This window comes from Alosa sapidissima, chromosome 14 (genome assembly GCF_018492685.1).
Source record: "Alosa sapidissima isolate fAloSap1 chromosome 14, fAloSap1.pri, whole genome shotgun sequence".
Classification (NCBI taxonomy): Eukaryota; Metazoa; Chordata; class Actinopteri; order Clupeiformes; family Clupeidae; genus Alosa; species Alosa sapidissima.
In genome coordinates, this window is record NC_055970.1 from 5,709,992 (window position 1) to 5,733,692 (window position 23,701).

The window sequence follows — 23,701 nt, forward strand, 5'->3', positions numbered from 1 at the left end:
GCGTTATGAGTTACAATGAAAGAAAAATGAAGAACAATGGCAGACATCAACAAGCCAATATATAAGTTAACAGCTTAAATATTTTACATGGTTTGCTTAATATGATAATTATTAAATATGTGACAAAACTATACATAAATTTAATGAATTATGTTACACAGCGCAATGACCTATAGAACTGTATTAAACCTGTTTTCTCCCATTACTGGCTTTGTGAAGTTCTCATACCCACTCCTGAGTGAGACACACTGCATGTGTGCTTCAGATGTGGACACATCAAGAGGCAGACCTGCATCATAGCACCTGCCTTTGTGTGGAAAATATCTGGCCACTAGAGGGCACTATTAGCATGCATCCAGTCTCAACTGTCTGTGAGCTGATGAATGATCACATTGTTTACTGGATTCGTAGTGAGCCTGGAGTTAAGCGTGGACAAGGAAAAGGATAGCTGTCCTTCACAGGCTCACTTTATCCATTAGATTATTTTGGAGATGATTTCTCCTCTATCTTTTTTCGGCAGGTTTTAGGTACTCTGAGCCTCTACCACTAGTGTCTTGTTTGTAGTGTTGGTCTGTGCCCCCCCCCCCACACAGTCTCATTGGTTCCACTGATGAGATGAGGTCCGTGTCCCTTGTCCAGCTCAGCCCTGGACAGGCACACAGAGGGAGAGTAGGCGGCGGCTCAGCGTGGTCTGCAGGCCCTCCAGGGGCAGGAGGTCCAGCTGTGACCTCACTGCAGGTGACCCTGAGGAGGGGCGAAGGAGGCTCTGAAAGTCCTCCATCTCGAGGAGGTCCGGCATCCTCTGGAGGAAGTAGCCTTCACAGAACACAGCCAGCTCTGTTGCTCCAAATGTCTGATGAACAGAAAGAGAGAGGGTCATTTGATAAGATTCTGAGACACATTTTACTCTGATGTATTAATAATTATTATTTACGATAATGATTAATAAACCTCACCAATAACAGATGGATAATTCCCCACATAATTGAAAAAAAAAAACACTAAATGTAAAACTATGCACACATTTTAATACTTAGTTGTGTGTTCCCAAGGGTGTATGCTGCATGCTGTGTTCTCACCTTAGCTTTGAGGTAGAGGCGTACAGCATTGTCCAGCTGAATTCTGTCCGAGCACAGCATCTCACACTGCCTCTTCAGCGCCCCCACCTGGAAAGCATTGGCCACTGCCAGGAGCTATATAAAGAGGCATAAACAAAAGACAGTCAGTCTGAAAATCTTAAAGGAACACCTAGTCAGACTTTAACAGCAATCCTTTGCAATTTCGCAGCTAAATGTGCAGACCGTGGATCATGGCTTACCTCCAGTAGGTCTGATAGAGGAGCTCTGAGACACTCACTGCCACCACAGTACAAATAACTCATCATTCTCTGCACAGACAAAGACAAAGAGAGAGGTGAGTGACAGACAAGGAGCAGGTCAGTCTTCATTATCACCACAATTATTACAGGAGACTAAGAAATTAATGAAAGCTAACTGAAAGTTATACCGACTCACAGATCATATTTAATTCCATACTAAAGTTCTTGTTACCAGTGTGGTAACTATTGTAATGGGTGTGAAATTGGCCATTCAGGCTGTGTTACCTGGAAGGTGGTGTAAGTGACGTTGGTAATAGGGATGGGTTTATGCTCTCGCAGTCCACTAGAGGGCGTCGGCTCAAGCAAGGCCCTGAACCTGACCAGGAGAGAGGGACAGGGTCAGAAAATGAAACAAAATACAGAAAAATACCAATGTGTGTTTCTCTCTCTCTTTCTCTCCCTCTCTCTCTCTCTCTCTCTCTCTCTCTCTCTCTCTCTCTCTCTCTCTCTCTCTCTCTCTCTCTTTCTGTGTGTGTGTGTGTGTGTGTATGTGTGTGTTTGAGGATACACCCATGTGTTTCTTACCTGTCTGAAACAGACATGAGCAGAACCCGGTGGGCGTAGAACATCCGTCCCTCAACTACGAATGTCACGTCAGACATCTCCCGGTTATTCAGGAAGTGGGCATCTAAATAAAACACAGGAGGACAATCCACAGTTAAACATCAGCAACACAAAAGAGAAACATGAGCACATTCACATAATAATAATGATGATAGTAAAGACAATGTTCATTTAAAACTCCCACTTAAATTGACTCTGCACTTCATGTAGGTGTATATACCAGCCTTTCATATAAAACAAAAATTCCCTGCGTCATGTAGAGCAGGGGTTCCCAAACTTTTCCACGACAAGGCCCCCCAAATACCACTAGGTTCTGGCCAAGGACCCCCTTGATGTGTTATTAAACCCATCGACAATACTACAGCAAATGTAAAAATACATTAAGCTAATCCTAATAATTATTTTAGCCACAAGCACTTCGCGATGGAGCAGTGTGTAAAAATGCATTTGCTGCTTTCTGCTAGAGAGCTATCACTTTACTATTCCTCCCAGTCATTATCATGCTGGCACCCCCTCGCGGCCCCCACTTTGAAAACCACTGATGTAGAGAAACTTGTGGTTTCGACATATTGTAAATGAAGTGTGTGTGTGTGTGCGCGTGCGTGTGTGTGTGTGTGTGTAATGTATGTAGTGTTATTACCCAGCTGTGCGGAGGGTGTGTGTGTGCGTGTGTGTGCGTGTGTGTGTGTAATGTATGTAGTGTTATTACCCAGCTGTGCGGAGGGTGTGTCCCGTGCCGCTGGAACAGGAGGAGGAGGAGCAGAGCCAAAACAGTGACTAAAGATGGCCGCCAGCTGTCTCATGAGCTCATCATTCTGTAGTGGGGAGAGGATGGGTCTATTTTAAACATCTCTGTCCATACCATTATAATAGTGAATCACATACTAAAATAACTTATACTGCACTTGTGAATATGAATGAATTGTTTAAGATATGCTTGGCATGGTATGGTAGTACAGTATAGCAAATCATCAACTTATGATTGTTTGATAAAAGATAGGTGAAGTGTTATCGGTGGTATCTGGCTAAATTTCAGCTTCTATTATTGTAATTATTATGTCCACAGGTCATTGCAAAAAATAATAAAAACCTTAGCAATCTAATAATAAAAAACATACAAATTCATGATAAAGGGTTCGACTAGACTAGTACAGTATATCTTATGAAATGGTACCTGGGTAGTTCTGAAGATGTTGAACATGAGTGGTAGACCGTCAGAGACCAGGGCCTGGGAATACTCCTCACGGCCGATGGAGGTGAAGTCTGACAGGAGGGACAGGAGCACGTTGCTCCTGGACTGCCGCTGGGCACTCTGGAGGGACTGCAGCCACACGTGGAGCCGCCAAGGCACACCTGGGAGCCAAAGCAGAGAGGGTTAAAGCGGAGCTAGTAATCAAGGATCTTTGGCCAAAGGGAGAGGAGAGATGAATTCTGTCCTTACTGCTTAGTTGTGTTTTTATATTATATACTTTAATTACTCTTTCTGCTGTTAAAGAATGTGTTTGTGTTGTATGTATGCTGCTGAGACCTTGAATTTCCCCTGGGGATCAATAAAGTATCTATCTATCTATCTATCTATCTATCTATCTATCTATCTCTCTATCTATCTATCTATCTATCTATCTATCTATCTATCTCTCTATCTATCTATCTATCAATCTATCTATCTATCTATCTATCTATCTCTCTATCTATCTATCTATCTATCTATCTATCTATCTATCAATCTATCTATCAATCTATCTATCTATCTATCTATCTATCTATCTATCTATCTATCTATCTATCTATCTCTCTATCAATCTATCTATCTATCTATCTATCTATCTATCTATCTATCTATCAATCTATCTATCTATCTATCTATGTATCTATCTATCTCTCTATCTATCTATCTATCTATCTATCTATCTATCTATCTATCAATCTATCTATCTATCTATCAATCTATCTATCTATCTATCTATCTATCTATCTATCAATCTATCTATCTATCAATCTATCTATCTATCTATCTATCTAAATCCAGGAAAAGCATGTGCACATTAATATTTGCATTTTCTGCACTTGGTTCATAACCGTCATCTGAAGCACTAATTAGTTATTAGTAATTAAAGCACTAATCTGAAGCACTAATTAGTTATTAGTAATTAAAGCACTAATCTGAAGCACTAATTAGTTATTAGTAATTAAAGCACTAATCTGAAGCACTAATTAGTTATTAGTAATTAAAGGCTGTTGTTTTTTGTTTACGACATTCAAAATTGACCAAATGAAATACCAAATGAATGTGAAGAAACCACAGTCTTGGACATAATGTTTAGAAAAGCCTATGCTCTGTGCTGGCCAGATATCCACTGTCTGACAGACAGCCCCTCTTGGAATACTACTTTGTTCCATGTGTGGTGCTGTATTAAATACAATGCAAGTCAATGGAATGCCATCACAAATGTAATGGTGCGTTCAAGACAACTCGAAGCTAACAAAATTCTACACGCCGCCCCTTTAATTGTGCATGCATATCACAATGCAATCCATGAGGGCACACATACCCAGTGTACGGAGCTCCATCGTAACGTCTAGGTAGCCATGTTCTGCGCTGTGCAGGCAGGCCTGCTGCAGGGCTCTCATCCGGGCCTTGCATAGTCTCGGCGGGGCCCCCTGCTGGCTGGATCTGCCTGTTTGCGGTCTGGAGTCCTGCAGGCCCTCAGCCAGGATCTCCTCCAGGGAGAGCACCTCATCCTGCCGGCCCTCCGGGTGGGACAGTAGCTTACGCAGCACATTCCTGCAGCAGAGGGAGGGATGGATGGGGTGTGTTACATACATGTAAACAAAATACCCAGACACACACAAAATACACACACACATAAACAAAACACACACACACACACACAGACACGCATAAACAAAACACATACACACAAAGTACACACTCACACACACACACACACACACACACTCAGACACACATATAAACAAATGCACACACACAGTACCTGTGTCCGTGAGCAGCAGCATGACTGAAGCAGTTCATGTCCTCATACAGCGATGATGTCAGAGCAGCCCCACAATGCATCTGTAGCAGAGGATCCGCCCCTCGATCCAAGAGCAGACTCACCATCTCATAATTACCTGCATACATAAAAACACATACGCACACTGAATATAACAACCACACTGAAAGTGCATTGAACAGATTTACAACAGAATACATACTCTATGTTTCATCTGAAGTAAAAGAGGTTCCTTTTGAGTGAGAGAGAGCAAGAGAGAGAGAGACAGAGAGAGAGAGAGATGGAGAGAGAGAGAGAGATGGAGACAGAGAGAGTGAGAGATAGAGAGAGATGGAGACACAGAGAGAGAGAGAGAGAGATGAAGAGAGGGAGAGATTGAGACAGAGAGAGAGAGATAGAGAGAGATGGAGAGATGGAGACAGAGAGAGGGAGAGATGGAGACAGAGAGAGAGAGATGGAGACAGAGAGATGGAGAGAGGGAGAGATGGAGACAGAGAGAGAGAGATGGAGAAAAAAATGGAGACAGAGAGAGAGAGAGATGGGGAGAGAGATGGAGAGAGGTTAGGACTTGAATGGGACTGTTGTGTTGTCCAGTGCCTACTGTCTACTGTACCTGCAGCAGATGCCAGCTGTAAGGGAGTGGGTGCCCAGCCCTGATGCCCACCCTTGCTGGCAGCACCCTCTACATCTGCTCCCACATCCAAGAGTAACTACACACACACACACACACACACACACACACACACACACACACACACAGAAACACAGAAACACAGTCACATTATACATCACATAAAAACAGTGGTTTCAGTCAAAACTAATTAGTACTCTGCTGAAAGCAAGTCAGCATGTAGTTAGGTGAACATTGCCTGTCTAGCCTGATTTACTTCTCTATTTCACAGCTATATTGTCATGCTTACATAACACCATGTACGGCTAAGGGTTGATGTGCTATGGTCTCACCTGAACCACAGACAAATGCCCGTGCAGAACAGCGAACGTCAGAGCCACCCAATCCCGTGTGTCCGGATGGACAGAAGGATGAGTGGACGAGCAGGCCGGAACCTGTGAGGTACAGACAGATTAGGGAACCCAAAAGAGAGAGAGAGAGAGAGAGAGAGAGAGAGAGAGAGAGAGAGAGAGAGAGGAGTGAGAAACGAAGAGAGAGACGGAAGGGACACCATCAGTCTGAATTTGCCCTGACCTCTTGGGAGGGTGTTTGCTGTTTCACAGCGTGTGTATGGAATCAGATGACTGTAGCTGAGAGAGAGAGAGAGAGAGAGAGAGGGAGAGAGAGAGAGGGAGAGAGAGGGAGAGGGAGAGGGAGAGAGAGGGAGAGAGAGGGAGAGGGAGAGAGAGAGAGAGGTGTCCTTACCGTCACCTCAAGGCTGGCCCCTGCATCAACCAGCATCTGCACAAGAGCCTCGTCCCCAGCCACACTTGCATACATCAGAGGAGTCATCCCCTGAGAGAGAGAAAGAGACAAAGAGACAGAGGAAAGGAGAGAGAGAGAGAGAGAGATACAGTGTTAGGTTCCTAAATGTACACTTGACAAGTCTGACCTCACTAAAACAATGTGCTTATTGCTGTCCCACATGATAAATTCACTTCTTTAACCTGTCTTTTATCTACCTCCAAATTTCCTACATCTCAATCCCCTTGTTTGTCTTATCTAACACAACATTTCTAGTTCAAGGTTTGCAACATGTTTAGCCCATTTCCTCTCCTGCTTCTCAGTGCAGACCTGGAAGCCTTCTCATTTTCAGCAGAGGGCTGCAAAACACACCCGCCTGGCTGTGAGAGAGTGAGTGGGTGAGTGTGTGTGTGTGTGTGTGTATTTGTCTGCACCTGGTCATCTTTAGTATTCACGCCCTCTGGTCCCAGCAGCTGTATGGCCTGTCCAATCAAATCGCTGCGTCCACAGTTGAGCATCCTGAAGCCCAGGTCCAGGTTGAACTTGTTCGTGGCCGCTCTGGAGTCCAGACGCTTAAAGGAGCTGAAACAACACTCTGGCCTGGGTAAACAACACACACACACACACACACACACACACACACAGACAAATGGGTGAATATTGTTCCTTGGACTTTGAGACTGTGTGTGTGTGTAAGACTGTGAGACTGTGTGTGTGTCTGTCTGTCTGTGTGTGTCAGTGTGTGTGTGTGTGTGAGCATATGTGATTGGAGTATGTTTTAGTTGTGGCTCTATATGAGAAAGTGTTTGTGCATGGAAGAGGGAGTGTGTGCATCTGTGTGTGTACCTCAGCTGTCTGGGTTCACAGTCGAGCCCGGGCAGCAGTAGCCTGGCGGCCTGTCTCACGTCGTCGCTGTCTAGCAGCAGACTCCTCCGGTGCTCTGTGTGAGCCAGGGACACGCGCATCCATTCCCCCAGCGGAGGCAGCAGTACAAAGGGCCTAACACACACACACACACACACACACACACACACACACAGACACACATCAACAATTACACTAAGCAAACTTTAACCATTAAATCCTGACCGAGACGGCCAGAGAACTACTTTCAAAGCTGCTCCCCTAGTAATTCTAAATATACTCTTTTATACATCAATCAAACCAGCAACATTAAGATCTAGTGCAATATTTATCCATGGATGCAATGTCTCCAAGTGTTGAAAGTTTGGATGTATTGATATAGCCTCTTTGTAATAGTTGTATGCTTTGTCTTCTGTCATGCTTGATATATCTTTTGTGGCTATGTCTCATGTTTGTCTGTTGATACTGTCATGTGTGGCTAAGTTTCATGTTCGTCTGTTGATACTGTCATGTGTGGCTAAGTTTCATGTTTGTCTGTTGATGCTTTATGTCCTACATGTATGTCTAAATGCCTGTCTATTGATGCTACTATATGTCTCACATGTATGTATTGTCTCTGTCCTTTGTATGCTGTCCTCCTATACTTAAATGAGCTGCCCAGGGATGCAAAAAGAATTTCAGCACAAACTGACAAATCAAGTTGTATCGTATCGTATTGTATCGTAAAAATGTGAAATCTTTAAGTTGTCTAATGTGTCTAACTGTCCCATTGTGAAACAAGTGATATGACTCAAGAGAGAGGGCTTACACTAATGTATTTTATTCAAAATATGTATTTATTCAAAATAGACATATACTGTTTATACTTTATTCTGAATCAAAATCCGTGACCCTCTACTGGAAACCATGTTCAATAAATATGTCTGGATTATAATCTTCAGAGAAAAAAAGTATTTTGTGAGTTTGAGGTTGGGGGTGGTGGAAATCCCTTAGGGGCCTTCTGTTTGAGTGATCTTTGACCTTACTGGTGGCAAATCACAATGTTCTCTATCTGTCTAAAACAAGGAGCCATGCTTCATCCAGAACATGCCCACTCCCTGCACTCAGGGCTACAGGGGAGCATATTGTTACTCCGACGAAGAGGACAAAACACACATACACACACATACACACACACACACTCACATTCACAGGTCAGGGAAGGTTAACAGTGGCACCGAACAACAACCCAGCTGAAGTGAAGCATAAGGTTATAATCACTACCAGACCGTAATTACCACAAAACCCAACCACACACATAAAATCCAAACACACACACACACACACACACACACACACATGCACACGTACACACACACACACACACACACACACACACACACACACACACACACACACACACACACACACACACACACACACTAACATGCTCACACAACCACAAAAGCATACACAAACACAGAAAGACTAACATTTTAACTGCCTGCTGTGCTACTGAGAACAAACCATGACATGAATCACCTGTATCCTACAGTGTGACACAAATACAAACTGGACCATATGGATTGGTTTAAACTGGCACTATCTGCCATATATCCTTAGTCATAGCACTTATTGATGTAAAATACAGTATATGTTGCCTCAGTGTACTGTGTCTTGTGCTTTGTTTTTGTAGCTGTTGGTGAGTCCCTGGTAGCTATACTGGTAGTATTTGTGATATTTCTGCTATTTAGCGTGGACTTTTATAATATGTAAATTGTCATACCTTTCTCGATTGAGGGCCATTCTGGGTGGCTCCAGGTTGGGGTTTTCCAGAGATTCCATCTGTAGGCTGCGCAGGAAGTAATAGAGTGTGTGTAGCGCATCAGGTGACCAGGAGATTAGCTGCCTGTGGCCAGTTTGGAGAGGGCTGAGACCTGGGCCTGCAGAGCTCTGACCCTGCATGTGGTGCATAGCTCTGGACACCAGATCACCTGGTTGTTTGGATGTGGACACACACACACACACACACACACACACACACACACACACACAAAGAGAGAGAGAGAGAGAGAGAGAGAGAGAGAGAGAGAACAATGAACACAAAGTTACAGTAGACTAGACAGAAAGTATCATATTCAAAAAAGAATGCTTAGTTCTATTCCATTACATTTCAAATAATATGTACCAAAAATAAAATGTGCCAAGAATGTTCTGGCTTCAGCACCATAAAACACAATAGTCTCAATTTTTGCTCCCAGTTTCCCTTGATATAACTTGTCCTTTTCTCACTGTAAAAGCTATTTCTACTTAGATTTCCATGAATGTCTTTCCTTGTCAACCTATTAAGAGCTATTGTTGAGTGATATAAATATAAGCAGTGTCTGTGTATTAGATCTGGGCCGGGGATCAGTGCTCTGATGGAGCTCAGGAAGAAAGGAAGGAAGAGCAGCACCAGAAATCCCACGTCAGGAAGATCTATCAGTACCTGTGCCCGAGAGAGGGAGAGAGGGAGGGAGGCCTGGCTCTGAAGAGAGAGGAGAAGAGGAGGAGGAGAGGAGGAAGACAGAGCACAGGCATAAACGGACAGAGTGAAGAGGGCTAGGTGGACAAAAGGCAGGAGAGGAAGTAAAAAAGAGAGAATCCTCAGAAAGAGAGAGAATGAAAGAAGAAGGAAAGAAAGAAAAAAAGGAAGAAAGAACAGAAAAAAAGATAAAAGAAAAGAAAGAAAGAAAAGTCAGGAGAGAGAGAGAAAGAGAGAGAGAGATGGAAGGAGAGAAACTGTCACTGTCATTAGAGGAGGAGAGGGAATAATGGAGGTAGGTTGGAGAGCAGCTGGATCTTTAGTATGGAGGTATGTAGAGAGAAATAGAGAGATAGAGAGATAGAGAGATAGAGAGATAGAGACGATACGGATGAGAGAAGTACTGTAAACAGAATAAGAGAAGAACAGAGAGGAAGACTTGTGTGTCTGTGATGGTCATTACCAACAGCCAGGAGCTTATCCTGGAGTCCATGATCAGCACATGAAAATCCCATTAATGGAGAGAAAGAAAGCAGAGGATGGAGAGAGGGGAAAAAAGGAGAAAACGAAAAGAGAAATCTCTAAAAGGCACTACTGTTGAGAGGAAAAACCTTCGGACAAATCTTCTGTGTTTTCTACCATTCCTAAACGTGGGTCTTTAACAAAAACAGTTTATCTCACAGAAATGACATGATTTTAAATAAAACATGCAATTTAGGGTGTGCCTGCATTTTAAGAAAATTACAATCACTTCATCCATGAACCTTTCGGGAAAAAATATTCCTTCTTTCTCTGTTTAAACACCTCAAACAAATGACAAGGTTTGCCTTTGTGTTTGGGGCTTAAAGAGCCTGTTTGTTCCAGTGGGGCAGCTCCCAGTGTGAGGCCTGGGCTGCACAAAGCCAGGTCTCACACGGTGGACAGGGCCTGAATTTTCTCTTTTGGGTCCCACATAAGATGCTGTTGTGCCGGGCACACAACCAGGGAAGTGTTCGCCCACCACCCCCCACCACCCCCACCACACCCTCTCTGGTGTGGGTTGGGCAGAGAGAGAGGCTCAACCTGAGGCAGGCAGCACAACATAAACAAACCACCCAGTAGCCAGAACACACCGCTGATTCATACATAACAACCTGGGTCATTTAAGTTAAGTACTCTCTCTCTCTCTCTCTCTCCCTCTCTCTTTCTCTCTCTCTCTCTCTCTCTCTCTCTCTCACACACACACACACACACACACACACACACACACACACACACACACACACAGACCGGCCTACTTGTATAATGTTATCCACTTGAATCCCTAACAATCCCTTGTGGAGTGTTACAGTACAGTTCACAGTGTTGGAATAATAACAAGCAGAGGGGCGAGAGAGAGAGAGAGAAGTGGACTAAACTACAATAGAAGAGCAAAGGACAGGACAGGGAGAGAGAGAGAGAAAGAGAAAGAGAGAGAGAGAGAGAGAGAGAGAGAGAGAGAGAGAGGAGGAATGACAGATAGAAATGAGAAGAGTGGGTCACTCGTAAGAATGAGAACAAGAAGAGGAAATGGCTCTCATGTCACTGACAGGAGAGATCACGGAAGAATGAAAAACACAGTGAAAAACAGGGAAAGAGAAGGACATGAAAGAAGAGGTCTGGTCAGAGGTCAGAGGTCAGGTTGGATTGCAGTGGCTGGAGAGGTGGCAGGGGAAAGGTGAGAAGTGAAAGGTGAGGCTGTAGCACTTAAGTATATGTATATGTCTGTGTGTGTGTGTGTGAGTGTGTGTATGTGTGTGTATGTGTGTATGTGTGTGTGTGTGTGTGTGTGTGTGTGTGTGTGTGGTGTAGTGGTAACTCGCTGAGCTCAGAGATGCTGCCCATGCAGCTGGGAGGTGAGGCTGTAGTCCCGAAGTGTCAGTGTGTGTGTGTGTGTGTGTGTGTGTGTATGGTGTGGTGGTAACTCACTGAGCTCGGAGATGCTGCCCACGCAGGTGGCCAGAAGGGCCTGCTCCAGGGTGCGCAGCTCCAGCTGGGCATAGGCGTCTTCCCGTCGTTCCACCCCGACATCCACCTCAGAGTAGCGGCTAAACCGGGCAGGCAGAGACAGCTCACCTGCACACACACACACACACACACACACAGACACACACATACACACACACACACACACACACACACACACACAGAGACACACACACACACACACACACACACACACACACACACACACACACACACACACACACACACAGAGAGAGAGAGACACACACACACACAGAGAGAGACACACACACACACAAAGATGTTTAATTGGATTAAATGAGTCAATAGTGGCACTTTTAAATCAGATGGGGACTCTCTAACAGATATTCACACTCATACATACACATGCGCATACACACACACACTAACAGACATTCACATTCAAGTGTGCGCACACAGACACACACATGTTAGAACCATGTTAAATGATCCATGACACAAAAACTATGGATAACGCTTGAATGAGTAAAGTGGTCAACATCATGGTGAACAACACACAGGAAGGAGGCTTTTAATCAACTGTGTCTCTCACTGGACAAGCAGCAGACCATGTCTAGCCAAGGATAGAGGGAGGGTGGAGGAAGACAGAGGAAGGATAGAGGGAGGGAGAAGGAAGACAGAGGAAGAGAGGAAGGGATGGAGAAACAGCAGAGGGCCTGCAGGGTGTGTCTCTGCACGGGCTACTTGTTGCTGTGGTTATCTCTCTCTCTCTCTCTCTCCCCTCTCTCCCCTCTCTCTCTCTCCCTCTCTCTCTCCCTCTCTTCTCTCTCTCTCTTCTCGTCTCGTCTCCCTCTCTCTTGAGGTCAGAGCTGGGGTGTGGTGGCTCGTCCGCCCGCAGCAGCCATTTCGCCCCGCTGCTCCCTAATTTACCCAGGAGACACTGCAGGGCCGGAGGCGGAGCCACGCTATTACATTCTGACTGTGGGCAATATGACACAGTTCAGGGCAGGCAACAGGGCCGTGTCAGTTACAATGTACCGACAGGCAGTTGAAACAGGCGTGTGTGTATGAGCATGTGTGCATAGTATGGAGTGTTTTGTATATGTGTGCATGTAGTTTTGGTAGTTTGTGTATGTTTGTGTATGTTTGAGAGAGAGAGAGAGAGTGTGTGTGTGCACATCAGTGTTTCCATACAGTGCATGACCCTGCGTTCTTTGGAGGTGGCTGGTGTCTTTGTGTGAGAACCCAGTCTGCAAAGGGAGAGAATGTGCTGACTCACCACTGAGTGTGACAATGGGACACACACACACACACACACACACACACCAGACTCACTAATTGACTCAGTGACACAGAACTCTGCAAATCTTCTCTGGCTCCATCCCCTTATATTTCAGCTCCAGTGAAGATGATCACAAAGGCCTCTTCAGGGGGCCACCCAGCAACAAATACACCAAGTAATACATGCTTACAGCTAATGTACACACACGTGTACCACACACACACACACATACACACACACATGTGTACCACACACACACACACACACACACAAAACCATGTGTGCTCACGCATGTGTGTGTGTGTGTGTGTGTGTGTGTGTGGCTGGGTGTGGGTAAATGCACGCCGGGAGCTTGTGGTCAGTACATGAGCAACTTCATGGCTATTACCTCAAACTAGCTCTATGGCTCTATGGTAAATATAGTTCTGCCCTGACCAAGTTACGTACATGGCAACTGGGGTCATGGCCTGCCTGGTAAGTGTGTGTGTATGTGTGTGTGTGTGTGTGTGTGTGTGTGTGTGTGCAGTGACAGCAGTGATGGATCCTATGAAGCATGACAGATAGTCACACCAGTCCTCTCTCACACACACACACACACACACACACACACACACACACACACACACAAGTATGGTTTCCCACGCACCACTAGCACTGCTGAAACCGTAGCGTGCGTCATCAGCCCGCACACACACACGCTCCCTCTCTCTTCAGCTGACCACGCTCACACACACACCCACTGCAGATGCACCCGTGAATCCATCTGCTACCCTCATTCACCATCACACAGGAGAAAAAAACAACCTCCCTTCATAAATCCTTTACTGGTTCTGACAGCCAGAACTGAGAACTCGTTTGGCCAGAGCAGAACTCCTGCTCTATTATTACATGAAGCATTAGATATCTGCTGTATGTGTTTCTTTAGATCCTATTATTACATGAAGCATTAGATATCTGCTGTATGTGTTTCTTTAGATCCTATTATTACATGAAGCATTAGATATCTGCTGTATGTGTTTCTTTAGATCCTTGAAATGTATATCGTCCTCCATTACAGAGAGACAGTTTACAGTGCTAGACTGAAAGAGAACTTCAATAGAGATTTCCACTGAAAAAAAAAAAAGCTTGTAGACTTTTAGACTAGGCTTGCATATACAGTACAGGCCAAAAGTTTGGACACACCTTCTCATTTCAATGCGTTTTCTTTATTTTCATGACTATTTACATTGTAGATTCTCACTGAAGGCATCAAAACTATGAATGAATGCAAAGTTATTTGGCCCACAGATGAATATTTGTCAAGTTATGGCTTGCTGAATATGGTATTAAATAAAAAAAAAATAGCAACTTTGAAGAAACTAGAAAATAAGACATGTTTTCAGTTATTTCACACTTATTTGTTAAGTACATAATTCCACATGTGTTCATTAATAGTTTTGATAAATCTACAATGTAAATAGTCATGAAAATAAAGGAAACGCATTGAATGAGAAGGTGTGTCCAAACCTTTGGCCTGTACTGTAACTCCATACAGGAAGCGAGCACTTTAATATATCTACACAACATGTAATAGACTAATGGAAGTCTGTATAGGAGGCTCCATAACAAGGAAGCACCATTGGGTCTTCACTACTAATGAAGCAGGTTGTAGTTATTCTAGGTTATTATGGGGTTAGAACGCTGTTCTACAGCAATGTGCTGATAAGGTCCTGGGGTGAGGTCAGGAGAGAAGCACCAGGGTGGTTTGGGGGAAAAAAAAGGTCCTTCAGCATTTTAGTCTGAAAACCCATCACACTGATGATGCCTTCCATCACAATGTGCAGTAGCTTGCCATCAGCCAAACACATTGTGTTAACCAGACGCCAGCTTTACCGGACCCTGCTGACCTCACTAGGTGCCCTACACACAACCACCAAGAGGTCGCCTGCATGTCCTAGAATCGGACTCCAGATCACAGGGGTGACAGGTCAGAGGTCATAGAGTCAGGGCTGTATCATGGGGGTCGGTCCCTCTGCGACCCCGCTGTGAGTGAAAACAGTGTGACCTGTGAAACGCCCACTGCAATCTCAAGTTGAATGACACTGTGACTGTGTGATTTCGGTCCACTAGAGAGGAGGCAAGGTAGTAGATTTAGACTGAATCCATGGCTGGATGCCACACATGCAGCACAGCAGCAGTATAGGGATTATTCTTTAGCTAAGGCACAAATGGACACACTCTCTCCCTTGTGTAGCAGATATGGTGATTAGTAAACCACATCGATTACTAGAGCACACACATTACAAAGAGACCTACTCTCTCTCTCTCTCGCTCACATACACACACACACACACACACACACACACACACACACACCTTCACCCCTAACAAGTGGGGTGTTCACAGAGGACAAAGCCAAACAGAGTAGCTCTGTTTCAGACTTAGTATGGGGCATTTGCCCACATCTCATTAACTTAAACACACACACACACTCTCTCTCTCTCTCTCTCTCTCTCTCTCTTACACACACACACACACACACACACACACTCTCTCTCTCTCTCTTACACACACACACACACACACACACACACACTCTATCTCTCTCTCTCTTACACACACACACACACACACACACACACTCTATCTCTCTCTCTCTTACACACACACACACACACAAACAGCTCAATTACACACACAGCCTTAAGACTGTTTTCTTTCGCTCTTCCTCCTACCATATGCTCAAGAGTAGGAAAATACACTGAACTGGTGACCCAGTTGCACCACACACACACACACACACACACACACACACACACACACACACACAACGGCTCTCTCTGTGCCCAGGCCAAGGCCAGCCACAGGATCAACAGAGGCCAGCCAGCGCTAGAGAATACAGGCATCCCAGACCTCAGTGCCCATCCTCACAGCCACTCCAGGCCTCATAGAGAACATAGGAAAGGTGCAAATGTGTGTGTGTGTGTGTGTGTGAGTGTGTGTGCGCGTGTGCGTGCGTGCGTGCGTGCGTGCGTGCGTGCGTGCGTGCGTGCGTGTGTGTGGACACAGGCGCATGTGCTGTTTGTGTGATTACTTGCTCTGTACACACACTCTTCGGTGGTTATGGAGAGGAGAGATACACACTCTCCATGTTAGCATCTGCCAGGAAAATGAGCTCAGTGTGCCTTTCACAGTAAAAGTCCTCGTGCATGAGGCTTTAACAAGAGGAAGAGCATCGGAATGAGAGCCAGACTCAGACACATTTAACAGTGTCTGCCTCTGGAGTCGGTTATAATAAAGATCACAACCTTAATGGTAACTCATTTGTGGATTCTGCTTCATGTTATCACGTATCTGATTGATCAAAGTTCAGCACACACATTTAGTACCAGCCCACACACACACACACACACACACACAAACACACACACACACACACACGACACATGCACAAGTAAATAAACAATACAATAAGTGGCAAGGTTTTACAGATGCTGTTTAAGAGTTGACATCTGCTCTTCAGGGACAAAAGACCCAATCATCTTTAACAAAGCCAGTATCTTAACTGCATTCTATATTCAACAAAATGAACATGCACCACCCCCCACCCCACACACACCCACATGTACGCGCACACACACACACACACACACACACACACACACACACTGTTCAGGGGTTAAATATTGGGGTTAATCAGTGCCATAAAAAGGGACACTCCTGCTCATAAACAACTGGGTATGTCTTCTCATATATCAGTCAGTCCCTGTGTGTCTCACAATGGGAGCACAGGCCAGTGGTCTAGTTAGACGCCCCCAGAGGATAGAGACAGACAGGGATGAAACAAAAGCTTTACGGCGTCATATTCCTGTCATACGAGAGTGGACAACACACTGGAGAGATGGACGTAGAGAAATACCACAAGAGGAGTGAGAGACTGTCTGAGAAACAGAAGAAAGAAAGAAAGAAAGAAAGAAAGAAAGAAAGACAAAGAGAATGAGAAGAGAGAGGGAGAAAGAGAGGGGCCATTAGTGACCCTTCACAGAGGTAAAAGGTTAAGAGCAGATTGTCTACCTAGTGTGTGTGTGTGTGCGTGTGTGTTTGTGTTTGTGTGTATGTGTGTGTGTAATAATTATTGCTCTCTCTCTCTCTCTTTCTCTCTCTCTCAGCTAAATGAAATGCCCATCTGTTCTCATTGAATGAAACTGCAGATCAAACACACGTGACATTTTTCCACCACGGCAGCAGCAGCAGCTATTCCAATAACACATTCCTTGCTGTAACTTCTTCAGGAAAACACACACTGACATTGCCACAATGAAATCTCCTCACTCTGCATGGGGTGGATCATTTCATAATACAGTTATCCACTGTTCTTTTCTCACACAATTCTTGAATAAGAGGCTTTTTTTCTTTTGCAGGGCACTTGGTCTTCATTGGCTGTTGTGATTATCTTCTACACAGTAGCACATGTCAGAGCCTAGATGGCAGCTCGGTGATGTGGGCCAAGGCCACTCTAGAGTCTCATGATATCTGAATGTGTGTGTGTGTGTGTGTGTGTGTGTGTGTGTGTATGTGTGTGTGTGTGTGTGTGTGTCTGTGTGTGTGTGTGTGTGCGTGCGTGCATGTGTGTGTGTGTGTGTGCGTGTGCATCACTGAAAGTTTAAGCCTTTATTTATGAGAGTGAGTTTTTTAGAGCCAAGGAAAACTGCATAGCTGTATTAATGACAGAAGAACTAAAAGCACAGGGAATGTGTGGGTGCTGGGTGGATGCTTTCTCCTCCAAACCTGGAATGATGTTACTGGCATGGTCTTTCATGAGAAAGTTCTAGAACTACTCAGCAGCAAACAATACAACAAAAACAATAGCTTTTATAATCACAAAAGTTGTCATGTATCTTTCAGTTGATTCAATTCCAAAGTCATGCATCTGGCATGATGCCCCCCCCCACCCCCAAAGATTTGGTCTCATTCTCTGCATTGGCCAATAAATCTAGCATTATCCATAGTGTCATGTTTAAAGACCTGTCTTGTTGCGGACTAAACTGAGTCCGCTGTGTATGCAGGGGTCCTCTTCTTATTTAAGATTGGTTGAAGGCAACAAATCAGTGAGGTTAGAGGTCGAGCGTTAAGGAGCAGGACCTCTTGTGACCACACACACACTCTGACACGCCCATCCATCCAAAAGTGCCCCCCACACACTGCCAGCAGCGTGCCATAAATATAGCCAGCTCTCACACTCTCCCTGTCCTTTCATTTTGAAGTGGCATAAAACAAATCCACAATGCCCAGTGTGTTAGCTTGTGCACTTCATTCACTCCTTCTCTCTCACACTAATACACAAATACACACCCACACACAAATGTGTATAATAACATAACCTTAGAGAATATGGCTGTGTGACTCTAATGAGTACACAGACTGTGTAGCCTAGTCTTCCACTCAAGGGTCAGGATGTGACACTTCTGAAAAATGTCACTTTCTTTAATTTTTTTGAAAAGATTTCCAAGAATTTCATCACCCTTTCCTCTCCTTCAACTTTCCTTTCCACTAATTACCTGCACTGGTTATAAAACGGAGACATTTCCTAAATCTGTCGCAAAGCTCATTCATTACAACAAAAAGAACTGGAGCCTCTTGTTGAAACACGTAATGCGCTAATGTGGAAAGAGACGTGTGCTGCCGAGACCTGAGTGCTTTTAAGAGGTAACCAGGGAGCCTTAAGGGTTTATTTGCATCCTTTATGAGATGCTAAGCATTGTGAACGGCATAGGGTGTGAGGGGTGTGAGTTTTTAAAAGCTCAGGGGGACTGGGGACCACTCTAGGAAATGGGAAGTGTGCTTAGCTCCAAACGTGTGTATGTGTGTATGTGCGTATGTGCATATGTGTGTATGTGTACATGTGCGTGTGTGTGTGTGTGTGGGGGGGGGGGGGGGGGGGGGGCTGAGCAGTAAAGGCATGGGGGAATGGTGGCTGGTGGGGGTCACAGAGCATGGCAAGCATGACAAACAAATGGTACAGAGCATGTGTTGGTGGTGTTGTCACTGTTGTTTCCACTGGCGAGCATGTGTTGTTTGTTCTCCTTCCTCTGCTGCATTTCATCACTGCGCTACCGAGGAGTCTTCCTGAATGCCTTTCTGGGCACTGAGCTCTGATGTCACAAATTCCCAGAATTCTTCTGTGATGGCGCTCAGCTGTTTAGAAAGGTTAAACTGAACTCCTTTTGAGTATGTACACTAACTTTTGAGTGTACAGTACCTTTTGACTTTGGGCACCTAAAAAACTCCAGATATTCACACACAACTGCCTGCAATGATTCCCAAGCCAGTCTGATGAAATGTGGATTTAAAATGACAGCTCTTCAAGAAACGGACACATGGACGGACACACAGGTGTGGCTTGTGCGATGTGACATCATTTCTTACCATGGTAGTGAGAACATGACCCATGTAACAGGGACATGGCAGGTAGATAGAATCTGTGTGTGTACACGTCGCATTCGCACAGCAGGTGCTAACGCCATGGTGAGGAGATTTAAGGTCAGGGGTCACGCTGGACAGAGGTCTACAAACTGCTCTCTCTCTCTCTATCTCTCTCTTATAACTACATGGGTGTGCACTCGCTACTTAACACACACTTTTCTCATTAAGCATATAAGCACCCACCCTAAAGAAATGGCTGACAAGTGGAAAATATCCCAGAATATTCATCCATGTCTCACACCAACAACTCTTTCATCAGTCCTCAGGACTTGGAACGGTATTGTCCAAGAGATTCCCACCCATAGTGTAGGCCAGGGTGCCCAGCACAACCACCCTGAGCTCTGCTCTCCACAGGGGGAAGCCTGGGTGTGTTTAGCACAGGGAGCTCTCTTAATGTATTTATGCTGAAATTGAGCGTGACGGGGAGCAGGCTCGTTTCCGCGGTTTGGGGCCCTCGCTCTCGGAGCTCGGCCCAATCGAAGGCCTGGAGCCCCTCATTTAAGAGAGCAGTTAAACATGGCTGATTGGGGGGCGCAACCTCCAGGTCTGCAGTCAGGAGGTTCCCACCGCACCAGAGAGAGGGAGAGAGAGAGAGAAAAGAAACAAAAACAGCCCCCCCATCTTTGTATTCAATTAGATTACAATAAACTCAGGGGTGCTGTCCAAAAGACCTGGATGGGTGGTAGTTGAGAAAATGGATTGCCATTTTAGTTTCGCCAATTGCCGTTCCTTTGATGTATGCCGTCTGAGAAAGGGATAAAAGACGTTGTGCTAACGTCACTGATACTGCGTCTCCAATGGTGATACTTGCTCGCCAATTAGGACTCTCAGTGGTGTCATGTGATCTGCGTTGTAGCTGTGACTACTCTTTTCACCCACTTCCTCCAGACTAATGACTCATTTCCTGTCCACCGTTGTGGCCCCGTGAGCAGGCTGGAACACTGACTAACTTACTAGCCAAACGTGGGGGAGCTGGACCGTGGCTATCAGAAGGAACTTCCGCCTCTCGCTAACTTGCTCGCTTGATCGGTAATTTGTGAAATGAGCGCATCCTGTCCATGGGCTATATTCTGCCTTCAGATTTACTTCAAAGACACTTATCTTTGAGACAGAGATGTTCTCAGAGCTCAGTAGTACTGTAATGCTGTGGCAGTTGACTCTCTGTCTACACACACACACACACACGCACACATGCACGCATGCACGCACGCACGCGCACACACACACACATACACCATGTGATTTGTCATTATCAAGTATCTTATGTTAATATGTTGTAATCCTTACAGTATTTAAGTAACAGCACATGAATTAGTATCCTGTATCAGTATCCTCAGCAGACTGTAGTATTGTAGTCAAGGGAAGCTGGCTACTGTGCTCTAAGGTCCAACAGTACTGGATCTTAACTTCAACATCAATCAGCTGCCAGACCTCAATGTGGTTCACAGTGGAGGTGTGTGTGTGTGTGTGTGTGTGTGTGTGTTGCACTGACATACAAACACCGCCTTCCACTCCCTGGAGAGTGGCCTGGTCTTAGAAAATCACTGCTGATACCGTGCCAGCTGTCTGGGAAACAGGGCTGAAGTTTCAGAGCTACATTTCTACATTTCTCCGGCTGTGTGACCACAAAAACCTCCCCTGGGCTCCAGGGTAGAAGACTGTACTTGGACTAGAATACACACACACACACACACACATATACACATACATACACACACAGAGAACAATACGTGGGAAACTCACCGATGTGAAATTAGTTTTGGTATAAAGTTAGTTTCACTAGTCATCTGCTGTACACATCGGAACACATGGAACAAAGGATTGTTCAAAATATAGAAATCCTTTGCTTTCTAAATGAGTCTCACACATAAAACAGAAATAGACATAGCTGGCCATTTCAACTGAAACTCTGTTGTCTGAGCTACAAGAGAGGACTGCTATGTTTACTTGTGCATTACTATACAAAACAGGAGAGTTGAATGGAATTCAATGAATGAAATTGTGAATGGAGAACTGGTGTATAACAAGAAACAACGATGTGCACTGGTGTGTATTATGCTAGCAGATAACATGGGCACAGCACACGAGCAGCACTAGCGCACAAACTATGGTGGTGAGGAAGTCGTGGCGGTTGGGTGGGGGGGGGGCAGCACAGAGTAGAGCCTGGCCGTTCATCAAGCTGTTGAAAATGTTAGGGTCCTTGAAGAGTTCCAGATGTGTGTGTGTGTGTGTGTGTATGCATTGTGGTGTGGCACGTGAGTGAGAGGACTCTGGCTGTGTGTGTACTGCAGCTCCTTCTCCCATCCCCCACCAGCCACCACACACTCTCACAGGTCCTGTCCTCCTCCTCACACCCACGGCTCCATCAACACCCTGCCGCATCTCCTAACACAGACGCAACTATAGAGTTCAATACTACCACCATATCATGAGATATAACTTCACACGAGGACCATTAAATTACAGTGTAAGGGTCTGAGAGCTTGTGGATCAAGACTGGCTCTTGCAGATGAACTGTTTGTGTGTGTGTGTGTGTGTGTGTGTGTGTGTGTGTAGATGGTGGTGGGGGTAAATGAAACTTTTTCTCTCTCACACACAGAATTGAGATTTTCCAGTCTGTCTCAGTGTAATAAGCCTACTTCTACAATGGCATGAGCAGTGCACAGAGGAAGCTTTATGTCATATAAAACCATTGTGTGTGTGTGTGTGTGTGTGTGTGAGTGTGTGTGTGTGTGAGTAAGCTTTATGTCATATAAAACCATTCTCAGTATTTTCACACAGCTACAGTTTGACATCGTAATCCCTGCACATGAAGTCATGCACATTTTAACACAGGGTCATATATTGAGTGCTCCATACTCGTAATATCGAGTATAGATTATGGCAAAGCCATTAGATTTTCACATAAAGGAGGACTGCATTTAAGCACATTTTTATTTCTGTTCTATGACTTCCTCGCTTTGCCAGATGGATCCTAGTGGCCCGGTCTGCCTGCCACAGATCTGTTCATGTGCAGCAGGGTGGATAGATCCCAAACCAGATCTGTTCATGTGCAGGAGGGTGGATAGATCCCAAACCAGAGTCCTCCCGCAGGGGGCCTGGGCTGATCAAATCCAGATCAGAAAAACCAGAAGCAGAGGTGGACCCTGGCTCCTGTCCTAACTCTGCTCCCTGCATGGGTCGCCTTCCACTGTTATGCCTTTAACCAACTCTCAGTCACTAGAACAAAGCCCTTTTGTGTGTGTGTGTGTGTGTGTGTGTGTGTGTGTGTGTGTGTGTGTGTTTATGACTTGTGCTTGAGTTTGAGTGAGAAAGTGAAAGGTTTGGTGTCAAAGTGTGTGTGTGTCTGTGTGTGTGTGTATGTGTGTGTGTGTGTGTGTGTGTGTGTGTGTGTCTGTTAACATTTATGTTTGACTGCCTGCATATATGCAAGTGAAAGAGAGAATATGTAAGATACTGTGTGGACATTTGTGTGTGTGTGTGTGTGTGTGTGTGTGTGTGTGTGTGTGTACATGTAATGACCAGGCTGGGGGAAACCCCACACAAACCATAATTACAGCACACCAACAGCCTCTCAATCATGGAGCAATGATAAAGGGTAAACTTTGGAAAGACAAAACACACAAACAAATGCCAGCTCCAGCACACACTTTCTGCTACTTGCATTTCCACTCTCTCTCTCTCACAACAAAATTGTTTTGTGTGTGAGAAAGTTGTTGTACCAACACCTACCTGACACTGTATACCTAAAGACTTCCCTGGTTCTCTTTTGGATCTGGTTAACACTAAGAACAAAGAGGGCTCTATATCTTAATCACATAACCTTGTATAACTTTCATCTTGCATGATCAAGAGTACTTTATCTAGATGGGATGTTCAGTCACCATTACTGTAGGATCATATAGTGTTTCATGAGTCTTTTTGTTGGCGTGCCAGAGAGCTGCCATGCAAGCTGCTCGGGGCATGTTAGCGCAGTGCAGGGCCATTGTGCGCGGAGCCGTAATTCCGCAATCAGACCACATTAATGAGCGCCTTACATAATGACAGCGGCTGCGGTGAGGGGTGCGCTTTTGTATTCTGCAAAGAACGGGTCATTTGAGCGCTTATCGACAGAACTGAGCAGGCCCTGAGCATGCCCTGTGAAATGCACGGCGATTAATATTTAGTTGGGTTCTGCTGACTTTAGGTTCAATTACATTCTCAAACCACCCCAACAAATATGAAGGAGAATATTGAAGTAACAACTTCTGCACGA

At 45.0% G+C, this 23,701-nt stretch overlaps 1 protein-coding gene and 1 long non-coding RNA gene across 2 annotated transcripts in view; one reads left to right on the top strand and one right to left on the bottom strand.

Moving 5' to 3' along the window:
* LOC121681245 (ankyrin repeat and BTB/POZ domain-containing protein 2-like) overlaps positions 1-23,701 on the bottom strand; it is a 24,846-nt gene continuing 1,145 nt past the window's right edge. Inside the window, exons 2-17 of the mRNA XM_042060872.1 lie at positions 11,685-11,831; positions 9,000-9,207; positions 7,217-7,369; positions 6,805-6,970; positions 6,332-6,421; positions 5,920-6,021; positions 5,570-5,666; positions 4,939-5,074; positions 4,495-4,727; positions 3,117-3,295; positions 2,652-2,757; positions 1,904-2,006; positions 1,604-1,694; positions 1,319-1,387; positions 1,080-1,193; positions 1-853 (exon numbers count right to left, since the gene is read on the bottom strand). Of these exons, the coding sequence (XP_041916806.1) occupies positions 641-853; positions 1,080-1,193; positions 1,319-1,387; positions 1,604-1,694; positions 1,904-2,006; positions 2,652-2,757; positions 3,117-3,295; positions 4,495-4,727; positions 4,939-5,074; positions 5,570-5,666; positions 5,920-6,021; positions 6,332-6,421; positions 6,805-6,970; positions 7,217-7,369; positions 9,000-9,207; positions 11,685-11,831 (2,207 nt within the window). The 3' untranslated portion in view covers positions 1-640. The remainder of the gene's footprint in view (positions 854-1,079; positions 1,194-1,318; positions 1,388-1,603; positions 1,695-1,903; positions 2,007-2,651; positions 2,758-3,116; positions 3,296-4,494; positions 4,728-4,938; positions 5,075-5,569; positions 5,667-5,919; positions 6,022-6,331; positions 6,422-6,804; positions 6,971-7,216; positions 7,370-8,999; positions 9,208-11,684; positions 11,832-23,701) is intronic.
* LOC121681248 overlaps positions 7,485-23,701 on the top strand; it is a 26,755-nt gene continuing 10,538 nt past the window's right edge. Inside the window, exons 1-2 of the long non-coding RNA XR_006022038.1 lie at positions 7,485-7,498; positions 17,428-17,435. This is a non-coding gene — a long non-coding RNA (uncharacterized LOC121681248). The remainder of the gene's footprint in view (positions 7,499-17,427; positions 17,436-23,701) is intronic.